Source organism: Littorina saxatilis, linkage group LG1 (assembly GCF_037325665.1).
Source record: "Littorina saxatilis isolate snail1 linkage group LG1, US_GU_Lsax_2.0, whole genome shotgun sequence".
Lineage (NCBI taxonomy): Eukaryota > Metazoa > Mollusca > Gastropoda > Littorinimorpha > Littorinidae > Littorina > Littorina saxatilis.
Window position 1 is genome coordinate 88123688 of NC_090245.1, and position 14556 is coordinate 88138243.

At 44.1% G+C, this 14556-nt stretch overlaps 1 protein-coding gene across 7 annotated transcripts in view; it reads right to left on the bottom strand.

Annotated features, from left to right (window-relative positions):
- The window catches only part of LOC138983051 (FERM domain-containing protein 5-like), a 93984-nt gene that overhangs the window by 55543 nt on the left and 23885 nt on the right, over positions 1–14556 (bottom strand). For all 7 annotated transcript variants that reach the window (XM_070356496.1, XM_070356488.1, XM_070356463.1 and 4 more), the window contains exons 2-3: positions 6766–6870; positions 5713–5755 (exon numbers count right to left, since the gene is read on the bottom strand). In XM_070356496.1, the coding sequence (XP_070212597.1) occupies positions 5713–5755; positions 6766–6870 (148 nt within the window). The remainder of the gene's footprint in view (positions 1–5712; positions 5756–6765; positions 6871–14556) is intronic.

A 14556-nucleotide genomic window follows, 5' to 3' on the forward strand; every position in this document is an offset into this window, starting at 1 on the left:
GGCTTGAAGCGAGCTCAGAGAGGTAGGAAAAAAAGTCAGATCCTGTGGAACACGACCATATGAAAAAGTCTAGAAGTCACAATTGGTTTCAAAATAATACATCAATTTTCACTGAGAATTTGAGGATGGATCACAAAAACTGCTTTAAAATTGTGTCCAGAGTGTTTTAACCAATCAAGCCTAGTATGCTTTGCAAAATTCCGCAGATTCTCCAACAAAGGCTAATTTAAGGTTTATCAGAGACTGGTGTGGCATCTCGGGGTGTACGGTGACTCAGCAACAGAGCTGCGCAACACACACAAGCGTGTAGCGCACGATCAATGCAAGTAGTGACAGCATTACACGTCGCCCGGACAGTCCATTCCCCTGAACACCACTGCTCCGCCGCCCCGGCCATCTGGCTCCATCGCTATTTTTATCCTCCCGTATCTCTCATCTCTCCTCACCCAGCTAACCCCGTCTGTCCCTTTTCAGAACCCTCCCCCCCCCCCCCCCTCAATCGCTATTTGTATCCTACGTATGCCTTATCTTTCCACCCTCAGCTAACCCGGTTTGTCTCCCTTCAGCCCCTCCCTCCTCCATCACTATTTCTATCCTCATTTTCCCCATATAAAGCTCAATTCTTGCTAACCCGGCTCGACCCCTTTCCCCCACCCCTGTATTTTTTCCTCCACAATCATCATACGCTCTCCGCCAACACAGCCACCACAACAACTCCACCCTTTGCAGTACACGTGTCTGCTACATTGTACTACTCCCGCCCTTTTCCCTTCCGTATGATGTCTCTCTCATGCAAATCTGTTCACGTGAACACTTTTCATTCCAAAGAATGTGGGTTTGCTTTTTCTACAGGCAATACACTGCGCCATTACTCTGCAACTGCAACCAACGCAAGTGAAGGAGCAATTCTAGACATGATCACTTGAACATTAAATTACCCCTCCCCCCAAAAAAAAATAATCCCACACAACGACAACAACCGAGGGCATCTGGGTCAATAGATCACAACTAAAATACCTACCTATACTACATGATTCTCTCTCTGTCTCTCTCTCTGTCTCTCTCTCTGTCTCTCTCTCTCTCTCTCTCTCTCTCTCTCTCTCTCTCTCTCTCTCTCTCTCTCTCTCTCTCTCTCTCTCTCTCTCTCTCTCTCTCTAACTCATGTTAAATGAACTTACATTTTTCATTTAACTTTAAGCAATGTATTGTATGTAAATTGATGATATGTTCTTACTTTCAGTTTATTATAATCATGTAGCAGTAGTTTTCTTTAGTTGCTTATTCTTTAGCAATTTTAGACTAGTCCCTCTTTAGGGCGAGGGCCAGATGTAAAAAAGCAGATCACTGCTTACTCTATTACCCTCGTTAAATAAAGAATTGTTCTTGTTCTTGTTCTTGTTCTCTCAGACATTCCACCCTGCCCTCCACTTTCGATGCCACTGAATTTCGCCCCCTGTCCTCAATTGACCCTCCCTGCAGCCGACCACTCTCGTTCAATCAATAACAATAACCCAGCAAACCCCCTCCGCCTCACCACCAACTCTGGTCGTCCCTCTCCCAAATACCCCCCCCCCCCTCCCACACCTCACCACCTATCCCCTCTACCCCCCCCCCCCCCCTCTTCCTCCACACCCTTGACAGACGACCTTGCAGTACTGAATCCTCCAGCCGTCTGTCGTTGCTCTCAGCAGACTCTGCTGCTGATTAAAAATCGTACCCCTCTAGAAGATGAAAGCCTCTGCGGCCGGCAGATCATGTTCTGGGAGACTGGGGACGGTTCCATCCCGGAGGATGCTGAATGCATGCATTGAAGGGATACTGTCCGCTTGTCTATATATAGAAGACTTTTCTTTTACCCGACACACACTACTAGAGTTAGATACTGCAAATGGTCTTGCATGTCTTTCAGTTTAAAAGTCACTAGCAGGTCTGCACATAAGTTGACCTGGGAGATCGGAAAAATCTCCACTCTTAAGTTAAGAGTCTTAACCCACCAGGCGGCAGCGACCGGGATTCGAACTCACGACCTCCCGATTAGGAGGCCGACGTCTTACCACCACGCCACTGATATCATATTATATTATATATTATATCTGTCTACAAATCAGTGTGTTTCGTGCTTGTGGTTAGCACTGACGACTCTTTCTGAAGCAAGGCCATTACTCTCTCTTTATGACATGGTTGATTTACTCATCCTGAGCACGAGAACCCATTCGGTTTGCAAATGAAGACTGACTGGAAGAGGAGAAAGAAGAAGGACACCCCTCCGTAAGAGACGGAATTAGCTTCGGGTTAAGATTGCTAAAGCACGAAGAGCGGTACAAAAAAAAAGAGAGAGAAAAAAAACCAAAAAACAAAAACGTAAGAAAAAAGAAAAGCAGAAATTCAATTGCCATCACGAAAGAATACTCAAGAAGAATACGCGGTGGGGTACCAAAGTCCTTATCTCAGACAAACACAAGCCCTGCATAGACCTCCTATATTTGTAAACAGCGTTACTTGTAGTGTGATTTATTAATTTCAACCGCCCGAATATGCCTTGCAATAGGCTGTTGCAAATATCATTGTATTCCGTGCAACTCAAGCCATGCAGTTACGTGCAATTTTGGAAACTTAGTTCCTGCTCGCCAAGCTCTGAGTCTAATTCCGACGATTCTATTTCAAGACCATGATTACTTTTCAATATAAATATAGAAACATTTATGCACGGTTCCGCTCAAAATAAAACAAAACAAAACTTGAAGTAACGAGTTCTTCACGATCTTTAACGTGCACACCCCAATGTAGTGTACACGAAGGGACCTCGGTTTTTCGTCTCATCCGAAAGACTAGCACTTGAACCCACAACCTAGGTTAGGAAAGGGGGGAGAAAATTGCTAACACCCTGACCCAGGGTCGAACTCGCAACCTCTCGCTTCCGAGCGCAAGTGCGTTACCACTCGGCCACCCAGTCCCCATGGGCAACTTGTGGGGAGGGGGGGGTGACAAAAGGGTCTTTCCTGGCAAAATTGTATAGGCATAGATAAAAATGTCCACCAAAATACCCGTGTGACTTGGAATAATAGGCCGGGGAAAGTAGAATATGCGCCGAAATGGCTGCGATCTGCTGGCCGATGTGAATGCGTGATGTATTGTGGAAAAAAAATTCCATCTCACACGGCATAAATAAATCCCTGCGTCTTGAATATGTGCGCAATATAAATTGCATAAAATTAAAATTAAAAAAATGGAAAAAATAAATCCCTGCGCTTAGAACTGTACCCACGGAATACGCGCGATATAAGCCTCATATTGATTGATTGATTGATTAATTCCCAACACAAATACAGACTTATTTTCTGCATGCTCGCCACTTTTCGATCAATAGAATGCACGTCCTGTAGCCGGTTGTTGAGGTCAGGATGAGCTCGGAGCTTTTACCTTCATCAAAAATACGAGCTACTCGGGAGAAGCTGGCTTACCTCAGCATCGCTGATCAGCGATCCGTCTGGCCCTTAACCCCAAGCTATCCCCCCGTTTTACGTTCCGCCTGGCAAGGGAAGTAATCGATAAAACGTGGAATTGCCGGCCCTGACTGTAACAGGACTCGCCACCCTGTCCACCGTCATTTCTCAGCTGCGGTTCGAGCTTGCACAAGACTTTTCTGTTCCCCTTTCCTTGTACTTCACTTTCTCTCCCCCCCTCCCCCACCACCACCACCAGTCGCCCATTTACTTCCCCCCGCTCTCTGCTCCATGTATTCCCCTCTCTTCTTGACAAACTGTTCTACGACCAATTCCCAAACACGTGTCTGTCCTTTAGCTTATCGGTCCCTCATCCGTATATTTTATGGAGGGAAAAACTGTCGAGTGTAGTACCTCCTTACTAACGAATTTCGATTGGGAATGCTTCGAAGTTAGACATGAACTGACTTTCGAGGAAACATTGTTTCTAGTGTCACGCAAGCAACAGATAACCACTTAACTGTAGATTGTATGGCATTTTATTACTGAGATTTCCGGTAGCCCTCTGAAAAATTGCATTCATAAAAAATCGTAAGAGAGAAGGTGTGACAAAGATTGCTGAACAATGTTATTTTCTGTGGCGTGCAGACCGAACACTCTCGCCCTCCCGAACACACACACACACACACACACACACACACACACACACAGATCAATAAGCTTTGTTATTCGCGTGCCTGTATACTGCGTACGGTAAAACTACAGATAAGGGAGGCAACTGGCCACCGCCGCATCACAGCCGCAACATAATAAAGGATGCAAAGGAAAGTTGGGAGAGAATCAAAATCAATCGCCGAGCTATAAATAGCCTGCAGGGGATAAAGTTAGCATTAAACGTTGACTTCACACAGCGGTCAGCCATGCACTGATCTGATCATGGAATTGCATGACAAAGCGATGTGACTTGCACTCTGATCAATCGTGAACATTATCTACCACCACCCGGCCCTTCTCCCACCTACACCACCCCCATCCCCAAACTTTCAATCCCTCCCCCCCCCCCCCCAATCCAACACCCCCTCGAACGCGCCCTCGGGAGATAACTAGACACGTTCTCTGTTGACAGCAAGACCAGGGAACTGAGAGCTGCAAAATGACGTTAAAGATGCAGTGTACCACCCAGAGCTGCAAAATGACGTTTAAAGATGCAATGTACCATCCTTCCCGTGTCAGGCATATGGGAATTGAAAAAAGTAAAAAAGGCTGAAAATGTGTACGTAATGGCAAAGTCGACGGCGCGAAGCGTCTAGCCCTGCTAGGGGAGTTCGGGGGCATTCCCCCCCGGAATTTGTTTCTCCAAAGAACCCAAATGGTGCAATTTGGTGTCATCTAAGCTCCAAGTTTGCCATTAAATTCAGTTTTTAGAACCATTTTTGCCTCCCCCATTTATTTTTTCGGCGGACACTTTTGCTATTTCGGCGGAACAAAAAAAAAATTCAGCGGAAATTTGCCTTTCGGCGGACAATTCCCATGCCTGCCGTGTGACTAAACAATTATGTGTACAACTTCAACACACACATGTCCTAGCCTTTACAGTATCAGAGAGCACACTTGAACTCAGACAAACCCAATACCAACAGATCGGCTGCTTCCTGTGCACCGAGTTTTTACACCCCCGGTATAGGGGTGTGTATAGGATTCGCTCCATGTGTTTGTTTGTTTGCTTGTGTTCGCATATAGATCTCAAGAATGAACGGACCGATCGTCACCAAACTTGGTGAACAGGTTCTATACATTCCTGAGACGGTCCTTACAAAAATTGGGACCAGTCAAACACACGGTTAGGGAGTTATTGGTGGATTCAGATTCTACAAGGACTTATAGAGGGACATATTAATGGTCAAAGGGAAATAACCTTCTCAGTTGGTGGCAGTGAGAATGGTAAGGACGGGGGTGTTTTTCCTACCTCGGAGGAATTTCTTGTTTTAAATTTTGTTTCAGCTTACTTCATTTTGCAAACTGACAAAGATGTCAGTTACGAAATAAGTTCAGCACACTCGTAAATTCCAACTCAGCACAGAAAGCAGCCGCTATAGAGAGGTTTGAGGAGATGCCCACATTACAGAGAACTCGAGTAGACACTGCAGCAGGTCAACAACAAACAAAAGGAGATGCCCACATTACAGAGAACTCGAGTAGACACTGCAGCAGGTCAACAACAAACAAAACAAAACAACACTCGATATGGAAAAAAAATGGGTGCACTGACCTTTCAGCTGTTTGTACACTGTCTTCAGTGGGTCCAACCAGTGCTGTAACACAGTAATAGAAAACCTAGTCATTCAAATGGTATATCCTCCACCATTGTGAAACATGGATAAATGCATGCAGTTTCGATATCAAATGCAGGCTCACCTTTCTGGGTCGGCGTGCAGTCCAAGATATTCCAGGTTACGCTTGGAATATCTTTGGTGCAGTGAACAGTGCCTACTTCAAAGTCTGGCACCACAAACTAAAGTTATGAAATTCTTAAAGGCATACTAACGCACTCCCGTGTTTACAAAGTGTAGTTTGCCCACAATCGATGTCAAACGCACGATAAGACCATATAATGACGATACGTCACCATGCGCGGACCATAATACATGCATTACAGCTTGTTCTCGCCTCTGAAAAAGTGAGGATGTCAACAAAGCCGCGGTGTTCTCTCCCTTGCATCAACGTTACATGTGTTGCCAAATCTATAAATAGGACGATCCAGATCAAAATGAAAATTCAAATATCTCAACATTTAAGGGGTCCTAGACCACAATATTTTGCAGGGAACTTAATTTAGTCTGTCTCCAGCTGTTGGTAAAGCAATTAGCGTGTATAGTCATCGAGTACATATGGCTTTAAGCATCTCTGTGACAGCAGTGTGATTTCTGTAAACTCAGGGTCACAGACAGATCTATCCAGATGTATCTTCAACTGGTGCTCACTCGCTCCCTCCAGCCTCCACCGAACATATACACGTAAAATAGGTTCTTCTAGCACGTAAGAACAGAACAAAGGTGTGTATTTTTTTTTAAATCTTTTTTGGAGTTTTGTTGTTGTTGTTTGTTAAATATATAAATATATACGTATAGGCTTTACATTACATTACACAGAAAAGGGGACAATTCACAACACACAGGGGGTGGGGGTGGGGGTGGTCATGGCTTGGTGGTTTTGTTTTTAATTAAATATATCTCTAACGCAAAGCAAGAACATACACCTCACTTTTTTCAAGAATGTCATAGGCGACGTAGCAAGTCAGAGATGGGTGGATGCTTGGACTTACCCTCTGTTTCTCTGTGTCGACGTAGCGCAAACCAAAGTAGTCTTTTTCCATCAGGTTCAGCTTCTCTCCCACTCTGTCGGACAGCCATTGTCCTATTGTGTCTTTCTGCAACACACAATGCAAAGAAACGTTAGAATCATTTCTTGTAGTTTCTTGTCTGTCTCTCTGTCTCTGTCTCTGTCTCTCCATTTTGCACACACGCAACGCAGACAGACACACAGACACACAGACGCACGCACACATACACACACACACACACACTGAAAAACACACATGCAAGTTCACAAATACCCTTCTAACCAAAAGCATGCAATTGCACAAAAGTGCTGACATTATCAGGATGTGACAAGGTGTTGTTTTGGAGACAGCATGTTAAAATTGTTATAATGTGCAATCCTCAACGTTACTTAGAAACCTGTGCCTTCGATCATACTATACACACAGCCTTAATGAGTCCTTGACACACTGAGTTGAAGACAAACAACAGACCGTGACTCACTCGAGTCACTGCAAACCCCTTACCCGCCCCCACATTTCCTAAACACACACACATACACACACACACACACACACACACACACACACACACATGTCTTTATTACACCTCCACCTTGAATGCAAGCATTCACAGCCCTCCACACTCATGACAATTTCGCAAGGCTGTGGGGCGGATGAAGACCCTCACATCAAGTGTTTTTTTTTTTAACCACAAACGCATGATACTGGTTTAGAAAGCGACAAAAATAAGGGGTTGATGGCTGCCCGAAAGTGACGTTTATATGGATGACTTGCCACCGACATTTGACCGTCTGCTGGTACAAAATCAGTGGGAAAACGGGCAAACAAACTCAGCTAGAATTAAATGACCCCGCCCGGAAAAATAGCACAAGAGTGTGGACAAGTTTGACCGAAGTTGCTGAGATGTCGCAGATGTCGCACAATGCTCAAGATGGTTTCGTTTTTTTTGGTAAATATCTCTTTTTGAGACAATTATGTTTTCTATGCCTATGTCGGACAAAAGCATTGAGAGGGTAAGTCGGTTGAAAATATACACTACATTGGGGTGTGCACGTTAAAGATCCCACGATTGACAAAAGGGTCTTTCCTGGCAAAATTGTATAGGCATAGATAAAAATGTCCACCAAAATACCCGTGTGACTTGGAATAATAGGCCGTGAAAAGTAGGATATGCGCCGAAATGGCTGCGATCTGCTGGCCGATGTGAATGCGTGATGTATTGTGTAAAAAAAATTCCATCTCACACGGCATAAATAAATCCCTGCGCCTTGAATATGTGCGCGATATATATTGCATAAAAAAATAAATAAAAATAAAAAAAATAAATCCCTGCGCTTAGAACTGTACCCACGGAATACGCGCGATATAAGCCTCATATTGATTGATTGAGATATTGCCTCGCCATCTTTTGGCCGACTTCACGCCAACAAAAATCCGTCAAAATCGACTAAAATGTTAACCCGCCTCTCCATAGTGACTTAAACACGTACAACAGAGCCGTCAGATCCCTATATTTCCCCCCACCGTTTACCAATTTCGTGTGGCTATGTTTTTACAGATCCCTCCCGGGTGACACGACCCATTACACACGGAAAAGCGAGTACAGGGAAGTACCCGGCGTAACTTCAACACATGGGACATTTACACAGTCAGTGTGAATGGGGTGGCAAGAGTTTTTCACCCCATCATTGAAATTTATCTCTGTCGGTGCCAGTGTCCGTGTCAACTGGTCCTAACATGAAGAACAGTTGCGCTTGAAGTTGAATCGAGTGAAGTATGGACATTCGAGAATGAAAATAGAATTCAATGTTAATTTGGATGAGTTAGTGGCAGCAAACTGACCCTCAATCTCTGTCACATTAACTCACTCACTCACTCACTCTCTCTGGCTTTACTGTTATTCACACCTAATCAGTTTGTGTCCGTGGGTATTCGTTAATCGATAGTAACTGTTGTTGTCTGCGTCTGTGCGTGTCTGTCGGTGGGTGTGTGAGAGTACGCAAGAGCATGAACATTATGTGTGCGAGCGCGTGTCCTTATTGCGTGAAAACATGTGTACATCTTTCGGTTAAAAAAAAAAATAATAAAAAACACACACACACCATTATAACATTATTCTCACAAATAAGCGCAACTTATATTCACACAAATTCACTTTCGTCGGAAAACACGACAGATGGCATGGGCTGATGCGCTATTCACTAAGTACCGGGTTGCTATACATGTGCATTTTAACACTAACAGTGGACATTGGCAGCATGACGTTACAGGCTGTGGCAGTTTTATGACAGTTAGTGAGTTACACATCTATCTACATTATCACAGGACATCATCCTGTCATCAAACGAATACATTATGTTTTTGTGTGTGACCGTGTGCGGTTAGTAAATGACACGCACATGTACGCACGCACTCACACACAAACGCATGCACGCACACGCACGAACACACACACAAACACACGCACGCACGCTAACGTACGTGCGTGCATGCGTGTGTACAAGTATGTAAACATGTTATTGCACGAGAGAGAGAGAGAGAGAGAGAGAGAGAGAGAGAGAGAGAGAGAGAGAGAGAGAGAGAGAGAGAGAGAGAGAGAGAGAGACCCCCCGCGGGTTAGGGGGAAGAATTTACCCGATGCTCCCCAGCATGTCGTAAGAGGCGACTAACGGAGTCTGTTTCTCCTTTTACCCTTGTTAAGTGTTTCTTGTATAGAATATAGTCAATTTTTGTATACTGTAAGAAATGTTAAGTCCTTTGTACTGGAAACTTGCATTCTCCCAGTAAGGTAATACATTGTACCACGTTGCAAGCCCCTGGAGCAAATTTTTGATTAGTGCTTTTGTGAACAAGAAACAATTGACAAGTGGCTCTATCCCATCTCCCCCTTTCCCCGTCGCGATATAACCTTCATATAACCTAAATTTAATAATTCGGTTTTAGTTTGATTGAAAAGAACTTTCCACTTTTTTGCCCATTCAAAAATGTTACTCAGGTCTGAATTTAAAATCTCGGCTCTGAGAACAAGATTTTCAATGGATAAATACATACTTGTGTCATCAGCGAATAATTTAATAACAGATTCAATATTTTTAACTATATCGTTAATATAAACGAGGAACAACGTAGGGCCTAATACTGATCCTTGTGGGACTCCTGCTGAGACGGGTAAATATATTGACTTATTTCCTTTTAAAACAACTGCCTGTTTACGCCCAGAGAGGTAATCTTGGAACCAGATTAAGAGCCGTCCACGTATTCCGATTGCTTCCAGTTTTCTAATGAGGCCCTTGTGCCATACTTTATCAAACGCTTTAGATATGTAAAAAAATACGGCTTGAGTAGGAATATTATTGTCTAGAGATTTACACAAGTCATTATACAAAGAAATTAATTGGTAGGTGGTGGAATCTTTTGGTATGAATCCAGACTGGTAAGGCGTAAGAATGCTGTTGAGAGTTAAGTATTCAAATACTCGTGACTGGACACATTTTTCAAACACCTTTCCGATACAGCTTAGGAGAGAAATGGGTCGATAATTTGAACAATCAGTTTTATCTCCTTTTTTAAAAATCGGTGATACATGGGCTTTTTTCCATGTCATTCACTTTGAAGACAATCCTCCGCCGTCCATCACTGTCTGATTCCGTGGTATTTCCCCCCCCCCCTTGAAAATGTCCGTTCCTTTGATGTGACCGCCCCCATGTGTCATTGTTCCTGGTGGAAAATGTATTCGCTGGCACTACAGGAAAACAATCCTTACTTAAAGGGTTACTGAGCGTCTTTGACCACCTCCAGTCAAATCTGCCCTGAAGCCATGATGATAAAATCAACAAACAAAGAAACAGTAGAGGAAAAAAAGAATAACTTTGCTATAAAAAAAATGTGAAAGAACGAGGAAAAGAAGGAAAGAAAGAAAGAAAGAGACCATGTGTCATTCAACTTCGATACACACAACTCTTGAAGTAAAAGCTACAGATACCAAACAAGGGGGGAGAGGGGAGCGGGGGTGGTGGCACCACAAAGAAAGGGTCAAAGGCCTTCCAAATACGGCCATTGTCTTGTGCCTGTGTTGAAAGCGATGCCATCCCCTCTTTATTTTATTTATTTATTTACGAGGATTTATATCGTGCACGTATCTCACCACACAAGGCGACTCAAGGCGCATGTTACCTATTAATGCCGTGTGGGATGGAATTTTTTACACAATAGGCTTATATCACGCATTCACATCGGCCAGTAGATCGACTGCCTTTAGGCGCTGCATCCACCTTTCACGGCCTATTATTTCAGGTCACACGGGTATTTTGGTGGACATTTTTATCTACGCCTATACAATTTTGCCAGGAAAGACCCTTTTGTCAATCGTGGGATCTTTAACGTGCATACCCCAATGTAGTGTACACGAAGGGACCTCGGTTTATCGTCTCGTCCGAAAGACTAGCACTTGAACCCACCACCTAGGTTAGGAAAGGGAGGAGAAAATTGCTAACGCCCTGACCCAGGGTCGAACTCGCAACCTCTCGCTTCCGAGCGCAAGTGCGTTACCACTCGGCCGGCCAGACCACCCTACACCACAGACTGTTTTGAGAGCATTGTGTACTGGACGGTTTGGGCCTTCACTTATGAAAAAGGACTTCCACCTGATTTACCGTCTTCTTTGATCTGCCTTTCCAGCGCAGGTAGACCTATCACAGGCCTTTGACTGCTGTGTCTAGCACACTAGTGTACGACTATGAGTACTGCGTACTGTGGCGGAAAAGAACGTGAAATAAAAGGTCAGGGATGTGAACGGATGAATGGGCCGACAACAGAGTGGTCAGCCACGCTGGAAGCTAAATTATTATTTTCACGTTATTCGTACAAAGATTAGTGTAGGGAAGGATGGGGAAATGACAAGAAGAAGCTTAGAAGTAACAAGAAATTCCTCCGAGGTAGAAAAAACACCCCCGTCCTTACCATTCTCACTGCCACCAACTGAGAAGGTTATTTCCCTTTGACCATTAATATGTCCCTCTATAAGTCCTTGTAGAATCTTAATCCACCAATAACTCCCTAACCGTGTGTTTGACTGGTCCCAATTTTTGTAAGGACCGTCTCAGGAATGTATAGAACCTGTTCACCAAGTTTGGTGACGATCGGTCCGTTCATTCTTGAGATCTATATGCGAACACAAACACACAAACAAACAAACAAACACATCGACCGAATCCTATACACACCCCTATACCGGGGGTGTAAAAACAGACGACGAAGAGATGAAAAAGACAGCATGTGGCAAGTCACTAACTGCAAGAGAGAGAGAGAAAAAAAACCCATGATGCTCAACAGCTGTGGATACAGTACCATCATCACAAGGCAGATTATACCGTGCACTGCCATCTGCTGAATGTCCAAGTAAGTTTCAACAGTGCAGGGCATGTACCCTTGGGCTACAAATAAGTCGTGCACCCTGTGTCTGACGGGTCTGAAAACACCTCCGCGTGGAGGGGTTTTGCAGCCAGGGCGATGAAGATAAAGAGGGAAAATTGTCTCTGCTCGCACGGCAGCAAACAGGATGTCTCTGAACTGAGAGCGTCACGCATCAAACGCCAAAGGCGTCCAGCGCAGGAACATGTACAATACATGTGAATCTCTACGATTGGGGCTTGATGAATATAACTGATAAGATGCAACAGAATTATCTGGGACTGCACAAATGTCCTGACTCACAAGCTAATAATTATCGTATGAATGGCTAGGCCCCGGGGAGTATCTTAGAACCGCAGGCATGTCTAGGACTGTAACAACATGAGACCCAGCGAGTGCAACAGTAAGTCTACTTCATGGCTAAATACTGGGTGGCCGAGTGGTAACGCACTTGCGCTCGGAAGCGAGAGGTTGCGAGTTCGACCCTGGGTCAGGGCGTTAGGCCCAAAAAAAAATTGTCTGTTTCTGGTCACCCGACCGACCCTAAATTTCGGCGCCGACCCTAAACTTTTTTTTTTCCAAACTCAAATTTTTTTAATTTTTTTTTTTTTGGTGGTAAAGGACAGGGTGAGAAAATGAACAACAAAAACGTGTGAAAACGAAAGTCCGCTGACGATTTGTAAATGTGTTGAGTGTCTTGTCTCTATTTATAGTGAATCCAGTCTCTTTGCGCGATTTTTAAAGTTAGTTTTATTGGTCTACATTTGGGGTAAAAAAATAAAAATTAAAAAAAATTAAAAAAATCCCTACCTACCGACCCTATTTTTTTTTTAGCCCTGTTACCAGAAACAGACAATTTTTTTGGCCTTAGCAATTTTCTCCCCCCTTTCCTAACCGAGGTCCCTTAGCGTACACTACATTTGGGTGTGCACGTTAAAGATCCCACGATTGACAAAAGGGTCTTTCCTGGCAAAATTGTATAGGCATAGATAAAAATGTCCACCAAAATACCCGTGTGACTTGGAATAATAGGCCGCGAAAAGTAGGATATGCGCCGAAATGGCTGCGATCTGCTGGCCGATGTGAATGCGTGAGTATTGTCAGTGTAAAAAAATTCCATCTCACACGGCATAAATAAATCCCTGCGCCTTGAATATGTGAGCGATATAAATTGCATAAAAAAATCCCTGCGCTTAGAACTGTACCCACGGAATACGCTCGATATAAGCATCATATTGATTGATAGATATTGATTGAAATACGACAGGATGTCCCTTTAAAAGTACACACAGCCCCCTTTGTATCATCCCCGTTATAAATCGTCCTTTCATCACGTGTTTCAAAAACGAAAAAAATCACCGAGAACTTAAATCTGCATTTATTTGGTTAACAAATGCCGCATCAACAACATTGTTAAGCCTAGAATTATTGTAAAACACAGTCACGATTTGCGCATTATAAGATACCACAGGGGTAGTCTTTCAATCCCTCGTATGCTTACCAAAGATAACAACATCGCAAGGATGGATTGACGGCTCTATGAAGCTTCAGCTCAACAGGATCATCACTCTGATATGATATAAATGCGCACGCACGCACGCACACACACGCACACACACACACACACACACACACACAATCACACGCATACAAACATACAGACACAGAGTGACGGACGGACAGACAGACAGACAGACACACACACACACACACACACACACACACACACACACACACACACACACACACACACACAATCATACACGCATAATATTACAAGAACCAGGCCAAGATGTTGAAGCTAAGAATGACACGGGGGAAAAAGCTATCCTTATAAGTTATAGCTAGTAAGACCTGAACAAGACTGAAATAGCTGCGACAGGACGTCACAGCTTCACATAGCCTGTGTTCGGGTTGCGGGGAAAACAACCGATGACGGAGTGCGGAACCGTCACACAAAAATAATGCCTTTTTACTCGTTTCATTCTGCCGACGCTACGTCACGAGATGATACGAGGTCGTCTCCCGGATGCCACTGTCAGTCCGTTGGATTAGAACGGGTGTCAGTACTCTCACAACAGCTGTCTGAGACGATACAGGACGTAGTGTCTATCTCGGTTACGTAAGATCGTTCTGACCGCAACCTCTATAACACCACAGCGGTAAAGGTGGCGACAGTGGGCGTTGGGTGCAAACCGAGAGTTATGCCAGGGTCCAGGCGGCAAGGCTGACAGGTCACTGCACTCTCCCGTCTATTGTTAACACACCGATTACAGACCCATTAGCGTGGCGCTGAGGTTAAATTTAGGTATTCCGATCAAAAGGCTGGTCGCTGCATGCACTGAGAACAGCTGCTACAATCTT